Source organism: Onychostoma macrolepis, chromosome 01 (genome assembly GCF_012432095.1).
Source record: "Onychostoma macrolepis isolate SWU-2019 chromosome 01, ASM1243209v1, whole genome shotgun sequence".
In the NCBI taxonomy this organism is placed as follows: domain Eukaryota; kingdom Metazoa; phylum Chordata; class Actinopteri; order Cypriniformes; family Cyprinidae; genus Onychostoma; species Onychostoma macrolepis.
In genome coordinates this window covers 13,109,060-13,120,640 of record NC_081155.1, presented here as the reverse complement: position 1 = coordinate 13,120,640, position 11,581 = coordinate 13,109,060, and the positions used below count along the sequence as shown (strand labels likewise).

Genomic DNA, 11,581 nt, shown 5'->3' with positions numbered 1-11,581 from the left:
ACTTTTAGCAATTTAATGCATTCTTGCTGAACATTTTAAGATTATGGAAAAAAAAAATTCGGTCAGGGCATCCAAATTTTGACTGTTACTGTATGTAATATGTTTATATGACTGTGCATGCCGAAGTATGCATACGCCTACTCTCCCTTGTTTTCTGTTTTGAGTGTTGACAGCAGGCTGTCAGTAAACAGTAGGGGATGAACAGAAAGCAATTTGTTCGACAATGAAACCTTGTGAGCGTCATTAGGAATTACATAGCAGCCAACCTGTATAAAGTGAAGTATGTGTATGAGTAATATATGATGACATGTAGAAAACAGACAGCTAATTTAATGCTAAACTTTCTTTACTTAGTACCTGCTGCTAGCACTATCGATGCAGTGGTTGCTCTAACCAAAGTTAACATTATATTAAAACTGAGACCGTTTACTCTCCCCTTTGTCTTGTTACGCCTATAAAATGATTTTCCTTTTTGCCTTAACAAGGATATTTGCTTGTGTGTTGAGAATTCTGGTTCATAAAGCAGCGTTTCGCTTGTTTATAGTGCCGGATAGAATTATTTGTGACCTGTACATTGTAGTTTGTAAAATATAAACTGATTGTCTGTCTTTGCATTGATGTTACATTGTCTTTTTCAAAATTCACAACCCGAACAGCTTGAGATTCCAGAGTTCTCAGTCAGTTTTCTGCGGTTTTTGTCTGGGAATATGCAGGAGAGGTCAAGGGTCAGGCATGCTGAGGGAGTGAGTGACACTCCACCTCAAAACCACTGTGGGCCTTACTGATAATTTTACACAATTCCTCCTCCTCCCTGTATTGTCTATAAAAGAGACAGAGAGAGAGAAGTACCACTTTTATTTTCAGGAAGGAAACACATCTGTGGAACTGTAACAGAGACAGAAAAGCGGAATCTGTCAGGAACATTTAAATATAGATGCCCTTCGCTCCCAAAACACGCACATACACCCACGTCTGTGCCATTTCTTCAAAATACCAGTCCCCTAGAAATTATACAATTAAAATATTACAACAACTACTATGATTACATCAGGGTACAAGACCTCAGACAATTAAATATAATTAGCTCTCTTTAAATCATAATACATAATCATCATCAACAATCATACAATAATCTTCAAGTGGGCTGTGCTCCAAAAAAAACAAAACAATTGTGAATGGAAAGAGACTGAGACAGAATTAAACTGAAGTGAAAAATGATCTGAGTCCACTTTCAAAACTAGCGTAAAAGCAAAGAGAAGTTGTTTTTCAGTCGAGCGATCTGAATCGGGTTGCTTTAAAGGGGATTCAAGTGGTGGTAGATACCAAATCCAAAAGTGTTTTTTTGTATTAATTTTCTGTTTGTATTTCATAGCATTATTATATAGATTTCTAAACCATGAATCAAACCAGCCAGCTTTGCTTGGAATCACATTCATTTAATTTTCATTCCTTTTATTCATAAAGCACTTTACAACTGCACCTGCAGACCAAAGTGCTGTACAATCAACATACAGGTGCATACAATACTGGCCTGATCCCCTTTCAGCTTGAAATTAGTTCGTGGTACAGTAAGAAACAACTTATTTGTTGATCTTAAAGACCTAGATGACTGTCGGAAAGTAATCAGCTCAGACACATAAGCAGGAGCCATTCCATGCACTGCCTTGAACACATACAACAGAACCTTATATTTTATCCTAAAACCCACTGAGGCCAAGATAGGAGAGATGTGTTGACTTTTCTCAGCACTCACAAGCAGCCTAGCTGCTGCATTCTGAACTAGTTGTAAGCGTGAAATAGAGGTCTGACAGGACCCAACATACAAAACATTACAATAGTCCGGACGAGACAATATAAAGGCATTTAAATCTTTTCTAAATCTTTCATCGACAAAATAGGTTTTAATCGAGCAAGAGACCTAATCTGGAAAAAACAACAACTCTTAACCACAACATTAAATTATGTTTTATTAACAAAGTTCGGGAGGTGCACGTTTGGATAATTAACCCTGCCAATTCATAATCAGCAATCACAACATCTATCCTATCAGCTCGAGAGAGAACCTCTATAAATAATCAAGCCATCTTACCTTCATTCTCTCTACAGTCTTTCAGCATCCCTCCTCCACCTCGACTCCTCACCATCAGCCCGCTCCTACCCCAGCACAGGGAGGAGCACTCGGGGGGAGCGCTCTGGGTGCAGGCTAAATGCAGAGCTTGGACCCCTCTCCCTGGACAGGGGGAGTATCCCGGGTTCGGGAGTAATTACCGAGCTCTGAGCCCTCTCCCCGGACAGCACGCCAAATACACATAACCTTTACGGTTATTATATGTAAGTGTGAACTCGTGAACCTGCTTGTCGAATTTAAAATCTGGATCGAACACAACTCCTGAATTTCTTATTTGGTCATGACAGTATCAAGGACCTAAATAAGTGGCCATGTCTGAGCATTCTCTGGTGGGGCCAAAAATCATATTATCTGTTTACTTTGGTTTAACTGAACCAAATTGTGAGCCATCCAGCTCTTCACCTCTTCCAGACATTACAGACATTGACTTGAAGCAAAAATAAAAAACTCTAGAAAGACAAAGTATGTAATTTTCTGGACTTTCTGAAAAAAAAATTGCCCTTTAAGTCTTTTGAATGAAAAATGTATAATACTGCATATAAGATACTTTTTTAAAATTTCCCTGCACAGACAAGGCTTAAGCCTATAGTTCCAGACTAAAATGTAAGTCTGAGCTGTAAAGAAATAACCAGCACTGACTGATCTTAAAATGCATCAGTGACTTTTTGTTTTGTCTCAGGATGCACACCAGTAATGTATTTTTCTAAGGCACATTTATAAAAAATACTTAAATGTCCTAATTAAACTATGGCCTAGTCTTGGTTTAGTCTAATCCCTGTCTGTGGAACCAGGCATTTAAGTTTATTGAAATATATTAATTTAGATGCACATTTGAGAGTGTACTGTATCATTGAGCTCATGGCAGGGCTGTCTTGAAAACTTAATTATTTTTAATATAGAGATAAAAAAGTAAAAATAATTCAGAAAATGGATGATTTTTACTTCTAGAACGCTAATGTTGCACTCTATGGGCAATTAATCTCGCAGAATTAAAACTGTTGCAAAATCAAAAAAGGTTTTTATTGATGTGGTTATGCCAGACCCCAAAGTGACACAGACTTTCTTTGTTGAATCACAACATCAAACCATAGAAAACCAGGCTACATGCCACCACTGAATTCCCCATTGCTGCGTGTAAAGAGTCAGACGTCTAATGGCTTGTTGTGTCTGAATCCATCCGACAGACAGTTTACAGTCTGTTTACTCTACAGCACTGATAAGAGCAGTCCAGCACACAGACTATAAAAATGAGACTGTACTCAAGTGCGTATTGATAAGATAGAGACTGAGACGGGACAGGAAAGTGTGTGTGAAAGCAAATACTTGGCTGAAACTGAAGCTGTAATTGCTGGCTGGCTGGCTGACTGACAGATAGACAGACAGGTACACAAAGAGTCAGCGTTGTTCAAGGTTGTTTGGAGACAAACAGGTGTAGTTTCGACTAGACACCCTTGCAGACTGTCTAGTCTGGCAGGGCTGGACAACATTTAAACATGACAGTGGAGAGAAAGTGTAATGCTCAATTCCGCATACACAGACACACCCACGGCCACATCCACATAGACACACGCACATCCACATGCCAACGCTTAGATACACCCATTTATCCAAAAACAGTTCCACGCATTGGTAATCGCACATGTAAACAGTATAATAATAGAAAAGAAGAAGTGCCTGTGTTTCTGTGAGAAAAAGAGATACGGGTAAGATGTTTACTTGCACGAAAACCACTCTTAAATCACTGTGTGGAAACAATGATGTAGTGTTTATGTAGGATTATGTGAGTTGCTGCTTTATAATGGCTAGTTTGGCTAGCAACACCACACACAGATTAAAGACAGCGGTGGAAAAAACTTAAATTTCCGTAGAAACAAAGGGGAGTTAAGAGACCTTCACTCGGGGTCCTTCCTGACTAATGAAACTAATGTTTTCTATAACAGCAAAAACCACACACTGGCTTATGGGTAATTCTCACATTGCTCAGATATGCGGTGTAACCCATCAGGTATGTAGCAGTTTGGTGTGACTGAACCAATGCATCTCTGTGGTGAGCAAATGTAGTAATTTAGTCATTTTCCATTTCATTTTCGTTTACAGGGCACATGAGGCTATTTTTGTTTTTAACAAGAAGAAAAGAAAACGCTCTTGTGCTTTTTTAAATAGCATATCCAACCCCTATGTTGTTAATTAAACATTTAGTAGTAATGATTCAGTCTTAAATATTTTTCAAATCGCTCCGTGTGTTGCGAGGAAATTGGCGGGATTCGTTGTATGGCGGGATTTCTTCCATAACCTTCATTGTTTTTTTTCTTGTCTCCAAGACAAAACGTGTTTATTTTCTCCATTCAAACTCTAAAAGGTGCAATGGGTATAAAAGGTTACTTAATTTTCAGTCTAATTTTAACTTCAGACGTTTCTTTAGAGCGTTGAAATCTTGAAATCATCTTGGCTCAGCAGCGCACCCGTGTGGTGAAGTCTTCATGTTCCCCTCAGATTAAAAAAACATCGACTAAAATATTCGTGAATTGATATTTCTTAATACAGCTCTTAGAGAAATTTAATCTAATTCACAATAAGAGTATTTTCAGACCACAAATGTTGGTTGAGAAGTCGTCTTTAGTACTTAATCTACTCATCTCTAAAAGCTTTTACTCATTTGAAAACACTCACTTTGACTCATTCAGTAGTAGGCTATGTGTTTATTCTGTTCTGGTCATAATAAGTTCTAGTAACTGCCAGTTAAGTGTTCTAGATGCAGATATAGGCTACTGATAATGTGAAATCTTGATTGAGAAAGATGGTGGGGTCTTGTGTTGTTTGTTGACAAACGAGGCTGGATATTTGAGGATGTTTTTCTTAACAAAAAAGAAAACAGTCATTTCCACTAATGATTAGTCTTCATGCAATTATTTGGACAGTCATCATCACAGAAGAGTCTGAATGAAGTCTCTTCACGAGTCCCAGATTCGGTGAGTTCCAAGAAGCGTGTCAGTAAACCTCACCTCATCCCCCCCCATCTAATACACACGCACAGACACAAATAGCCTACTCAAACATAGTGTGCACTCTGTGGTTTGTGGTCAGTTGATAAATGCACTGCAGTCTACAAAGAACAGGGGAGAGTTGCACACACCTAACACACATATTGACACGAAAAACACATTCCTAAGAACACCCTGTTTTTGTTCTCATCTCTCTGGTGAAGTTCTTAGAATTGCCAAACCAGCCGCAAACACACACACACACAGAGCTTTCACATGTTGTACACACACTCTAATAAAGAACATTTGACCTCAGACATTTTCCTGCTGTGCATATTCACTTTAAAATGCATATCTGAACCTGTGTGTATGTATTTATTTATAGGCTTTATTTTCGTATGCAGAATGTAATTTTTATGTTTCTTATTTTTGATGACTTGAACATGTTTTTGAGAACATCCCATTTTATAAATGTCTACGCTCTTAAAACTAAACGTTCCAATAGAGTTTTTTTTGCAGCAATGCCAGAGAAGAACCATTTTTTTGTTTCCTCGAAGAACCAATAAGATTTGATTTCTTTGTGTGAGGAATATTTTAATGATCTAAAGATCCTTTTCAGCTTTAAAGTGCAATAAAAGGGTTGCATGTATGTTAAAAGTGCTTCATGGAACTGCCAATGCCATATCCTTTATTTTAAAGAGTGTATGTGTGTTTTCATCAATGCATGCATTTGTGGCGTGTGCATGTGCTCTGGTCAGCATCTCTTCTCTTCTGTTCTCTAAATCCTCTTCTGTGTTTTGCTCTCTCCAACACAATACCAGCAGCAGTTGCCCTGCTGGGTCACACACACATAAAAAGGTTTTTACTCTGTGGATACCTGATAATGTGTTCAGAACAGAGAACACAAGAGAAGAGAACAGTGTGGTAAGCGAAGAGAAAAATCCATACTGATTGATATAGGATGTATGTTATAACTCATACATTATAAGTGTCTGTGTGTAATATGCTATAAGAAAACACCCTGAGCTGGTGCAGCGTAGACAGGAAAAAATTTTATGTTGCTTACAAAAACAAAACAAAACGTTTTGTCAGAATATATGGCTAGTTTTGAATCTCCAGTGGAATAGTGGAAACAAGATGGAGAAAAATGTTATTTCCCCCCACAGATAAGCCATTTACAGACACAGACTGCTTCTTCTGAATTAATGACTGTTATTAGTTCTGTTTGCTATAGCATTGACTGCATTTATTCTATTGTAGGTCACTGGCTCCACCTTGAGGCGTCCTCTGTAGCTGCAGTCAAAAAGTAGCATGGCGTCCAAACTCAGTTTAAGGGAATTTGAGTGAGTTGGGTGAATAGGCTGTATAAAATGTTTATCACAAGAAATTCAGGCATGAAAAAAAGAGCGTATATCTCTCTTTTTTCCAGCTCTCCGAGACCAAACTCGGATGTGAGCAGACGGCACAAGGACGACAATTTTATAACAAATGCATGGCGTAGTATGGTCAGTGTTTTGTGCGTCTTTAGTGTGTAGGCTATGTGTGTGTATCTGTATACTGTCTCAATTATTTGACTTTGTCATTCTTAGACCGCGGCGTTCCATCAGATATCAGAGAATGAAGCGAGAGATTCAAGTCATCCTCAGTCATTTCTCGGCCAACAGAGAATGTCTGCTGCACTCAGGAGGGTCCGGCTTGGCAAGGATAAACCAGGATAAAACGATGAACTTTGAACTTTCCGTTGTTATGAGTGATTGGTGAGACAAAGTCACTGGCTCCACCTGCTGGACACTGAATGCGTTTACATGCACAATTATGCTGATAGGGTAGTCATAAAATAGCCTACTGAATAAATACGCAGATAAGTAAATGTCAGAAAATGTTCTGGCCAAACTAAGTTTTCCCAGATAGGGTATTGTCCTCTGGTATTAATATTATTTAATCAACATAAGTCATCATATTTCAGTCTTCTGCAAACACACACACGTGTGAGATTCCACGTGTCTTATTTTTGTTTGTACAACAGTAGCTTGTTTTATTTTGTGGTGAGAATTTAACTGTTTTATTTGAGTGCAAAAACAACCAGTGATTTTTAGAGTGTTTTTTTTATTTTTTTTTAGCAATAGTATGGAAGCCTGTTTCCGCCACTGAATAAGAAATAAAAAAAAAGGTTATTGCGACTTTTTATCTCACAATTCTGACTTTTTTTTCACAGAATTGTGAGATATAAACTCGCAATTGCGATTTTTCTGACTTTTTTTCTCGCAATTCGGACTTTTTTCTCAGAATTGTGAGATATAAAGTCTAATTTGGGGGGGGACGACTGATGTGTTCTCAGAATTGCGAGTTTATGTCTCACAATTCTGACTTAACTCACAATTGCCTGTTTTAAAATCAGAATTGCAAGATAAACTCGCAATTCTGAGAAAAAAGGTCAGAATTGTGAGTTTATATCTCGCAGTTCTGACTTTATTTCTCAGAATTGCGACTTTTATATCTCACAATTATGACTTTGCGAGTTTGTATCACGAATTCAGAATTGTATCAAAAAGTCAGAATTGTGAGATAAAAAGTCGCAATTGCCTTTTTATTTTTTTTATTCAGTGCGGAAACGGGCTTCCATACAATAGCCAATGATTACAAGCCAAAAATGGATTGTTTGGATCGCTAGTGGAACATTTTCTTTGGTCCTCATGAAGTAGGCTAGGCTACTTTGAACATTTTAATTTACATTATACCGTTAGATCTTTGATGATAGATTCATTTGTAATAAGAATTATGTGACTTAGTACAAAATCAAAGCTGTAAATAAATGGAAGTTCTGGAGAAAGATTTAGCTACATCAGGTGTGGTAAATCCTTTTCTTAAATAAAGAAGTCCCATTGTAGTGTAGCTATTCCCTTGGGAAAGTGTTTTCCAAAGGGATTATTAAAGGTCGTAAATATGATTCAGACCACTTGTCATGTACAGTGCACCTGAAGGTAGGAAACACTTAACACTTGAGCTCAACATCTGATTGTTTGAACTTCAGGTGAGCAAGAGCTTCAGTATCCGTGAGAAAGAAACCATTTAGCCTATTTAGCCATAAACACATAAGTAGCCTAAGTGATTATTGTGCATAATGGTTTTTCACTGTGAAATTAGAACAATTTCGTAACCGTGTTATTATTTATGTTCTTGTTTTATAGAAATCATATCTTGGTCAGTTTAGCCTATTTTCGGAAAACGAATAAATAAATAGCCTACATGTAGGCTATACGGTTACATGGGCTAAATAAGACTGCATCGACGCTGCTTAAGTTGTAAAATGAAGACTGAATTAAAAATGTAGACCTACTGATATGAAAAAGTGAAAAGCACACAACAGCTAAGCCTTTCAGTTCCCACGGCGTGATATGAAGAGATGAAAGGTGCACTTGTCACTACCTCACGAAAACTCACCTGTCACTCACAGCCATTATTCAGACAGGTAGGCTACAATAGCTAGACTATTTAAATAATAAATAGCTATAATAAAGCAATGATGACCAATCATCAAAGAACCCGCTGAGAGTATATAATGGTCAGCTCTGGCTTCATGTCCACAACGACAGCAAGGTGACCATACGGGACCTTGAACCGTGAGATTTCTCAAAAGGCGACTTTCTTCAGCGATTTTTTTTTTTCTTGAGCGACAGTGGAAGAAGAGAAATCGAATTTCGAACCCTGGAGTGTGTAACATTCTCTAATTTAGCAAAAATGACGTTTCAAATCAGCTTTTGTATTCTGTTGTCAGTGGTCACTTTGGTTGGCGCCGTTTTCCCTCGCAGCGCCTTTCAGCGGGACTTTCACCGACAAGTCGCGAAAGATTTTGAATCTTCCGGCAACGGACCGGACGAACCTCTTCGGGGATCTGTCAGAGTTGTCAAACTAAGCCCTCATTTTCTGCGACGGGCCGCCGGTAGTCACGTGTCGTCCAAAAACTCACCGGCTCGAGGCGCGTTTCCCGCTTTCTTGGCTCTCGGTCGTCCCGGTCCGTCAGTCCTGCCCCATAACAAACCTGCGGCCCTGCTCCCTCAGGTGAGCGCGAGCAGCGCCAGCGCAGAAGCCAGGAGGAAACAGGGTCTGGAGATGTGGCAGAAAGTGATGAACAAAAGCGAGCGAAGCAAAGAGGCCGTGGCTCTACGCATCAATCCCAAAGACATGACCAAACAGAGCTGTGCCGCAATGCCCTTCACACAGGTAGCCTACATTCATTTATCCTTTCATTGTATGTATGTATGTAGGCTATTTGTTTTTGTTTTTTTAAGGACGCATTTTATTTCTTTATAATTTTATACATTTTATAATTGATTTTGCATACGTATTACTGTATTAGCTACACAGGTGCTCAATGGATTTACTTACAGCCTATAATGTAATATTTAAATATTTAATACATGAATATTTTTTAACAAATTATCTTAGGCTAAGTGCTTCCCCTATTTGGCACTATAGAAACATAAACTTAAAACCTCAATTTAATCGCTGTCTTCAAAATTTAAGTAAAATAATAATATAAATCCTGCAGTGATACGTGCATTGCACTTGTTTGATCACTTTGAATTAAATTTCTGATGAAAAAAAAAGACATTTCTGAAAACATAAAAACACGTAGCCTAAAAAAAAAAAGAAAAAAAAAGAAAGAAAGAAATTAGTCTGTTGGCGTTTAAAAAGTTACAATTGTGACGAAAGGAAAATAGATAAACGAGAATTTACTATAACATAAATAAGCTACATAAAATGATTAGCCTATAGGCCTATATTAAGAATAGGCTATGCTAACAATTGAACTAATCATGTGTTTTTGTTTGTTTGTTTGTTTGTCCCCCCATTTAAAATTTTTAAAATCAGACTTCAAAATTGCAATTTAGCTTGCGTTGTTTGAAAGCAGGATTTTTTTCATACGAGTGTGTAAAAACGATAAGGATTACTAAATTATTAGCAATTTGTTATTGTTATTACCTATTATTGTTATTACGATTATTATTATTATTAGCATTCAGTATTAACTTGTGTGAAAAAGCATGCCTTCATTTAAACGGGTAGACTATTACATTTACTTGCTTGTTCTTGAGGCATATTTTTCACAATGACTTTCTGTTCGCAGCGCATAACGGAGGACGGCTGTGAGACGGTGACCGTTCACAATAATCTCTGCTACGGTCAGTGCAGCTCCATGTTCGTCCCGTCCAGCGGAGAGTCCCGTGGACAGCAAAGAGCGCAGTGCACTCGATGCAGTCCCTCTAAATCGCGCTCTGAGCTCGTACCCCTGCGCTGCGGGACAGAGGCGCGCGAGAGGCGCGTCATGATCGTTGAGGAGTGCAAATGCGAAACAAGCAGTGAAGAGGTCAAAGTTCAGAACACGGAAAAGTTTCATTTATAACAGACATTTTAAAGTTTTTATTTTAAACGTTCTAATAGGCTACCTATTTAAGTGCACCGATGGTGTGTGTATGTACAGGATTACCAAGCCACATAAATGTGGAAGGATTGTGTTGTGTGTCTGATGAATGACCGAGATTCGGTTCAGAATGAGTTAAACACGAGTCCCTGGGAATACAGGGAAAATCTTTCTGTGAACTGCCGCCTGATATTCAGCGGTATCTTTGTGTTAACTGAAGTGACAATGCTGTTCTTGAGTTTTTTATTTTATTTTTTTAAGAATCAGTAAGTTTATGGTTAGGTGTAATTTCATAGCATTACCAATAAGTGTCGCTGTTTCATGAATATGATTTCAGCACTTTAGTTTTTTTCTGTTGTTTTTATAAAGGATTATTTGAACTGAGTTAGATTGAAACACATTGCAACGACAGTAAAAAGTGGCCCGGTTTACTCGACTTCTTCCTACACAGCATTAATCTTGCGGATAAAATAATATTTAGTTACATTTTATTTTAAGGTGTCCTTGTTACAGTGTAATTATACATTTACGTTAGTAATATTAATTAACTACATGTACTTACTAAATGGTTAGGGTTTGGCTTAGGATTATTTGCATGTAATTATGCATAATTTATAATTGTAGGTAGGCCTATGTAATAAGTGTAACAACAAGGACACCTTAAAATAAAGTGCTACCGTATATTTGTTGTATTTTGTTGAGATATATATTTGAGTCTGGTGGCATTATCAGAGAATTTAGTTCTTAAATTTTCGAAGAAAACAATATAATCAGTTAAACTGTACAACTGCGCGTGCAAGCAACAAATAGGCTGCTACACAAAGTGGAGCAGTATTAAATGAAAAAGGTGCTAAATCAATAAAACATCTGAAAGAAAACCCATAACCTAAGCCTCTATGTGTTTGTTTAAATGCCTCCTAATTCATTTTTATTCATAGCCACAACAGCAAACTAAGCAGCCTACAGAATATGTATGTAGGCTATTGTCTGCTAATATAGGCAATTATTAGGCATATATATTATTGGAAGTTCGGTTCTATATCTAATCTG

The 11,581-nt window shown here is 37.7% G+C and overlaps 1 protein-coding gene and 1 long non-coding RNA gene across 2 annotated transcripts; both read left to right on the top strand.

The window, feature by feature from the left end:
- Window positions 1-6,370: 6,370 nt before the first annotated feature.
- On the top strand, window positions 6,371-7,865 carry LOC131548590 (uncharacterized). The gene is made up of 3 exons (XR_009273195.1): window positions 6,371-6,452; window positions 6,539-6,614; window positions 6,699-7,865. It is a non-coding gene; the product is annotated as an uncharacterized LOC131548590 (long non-coding RNA).
- Window positions 7,866-8,800: 935 nt separating this feature from the next.
- Window positions 8,801-10,546, top strand: dand5 (DAN domain family, member 5). Its single transcript, XM_058788838.1, has 2 exons — window positions 8,801-9,330; window positions 10,238-10,546. The coding sequence occupies exons 1-2, from the start codon at window positions 8,848-8,850 to the stop codon at window positions 10,511-10,513; spliced, it is 759 nt and encodes a 252-aa protein (XP_058644821.1). The 5' UTR covers window positions 8,801-8,847; the 3' UTR covers window positions 10,514-10,546.
- The last annotated feature ends 1,035 nt before the right edge of the window (window positions 10,547-11,581 follow it).

Bases quoted from the DNA above. Each gene is read 5' to 3' on its own strand.
- dand5 (XM_058788838.1), top strand. From the start codon at position 8,848: ATGACGTTTCAAATCAGCTTTTGTATTCTGTTGTCAGTGGTCACTTTG. The intron at 9,331-10,237 runs GTAGCCTACATT...TTCTGTTCGCAG, and splicing joins CCGCAATGCCCTTCACACAG to CGCATAACGGAGGACGGCTG.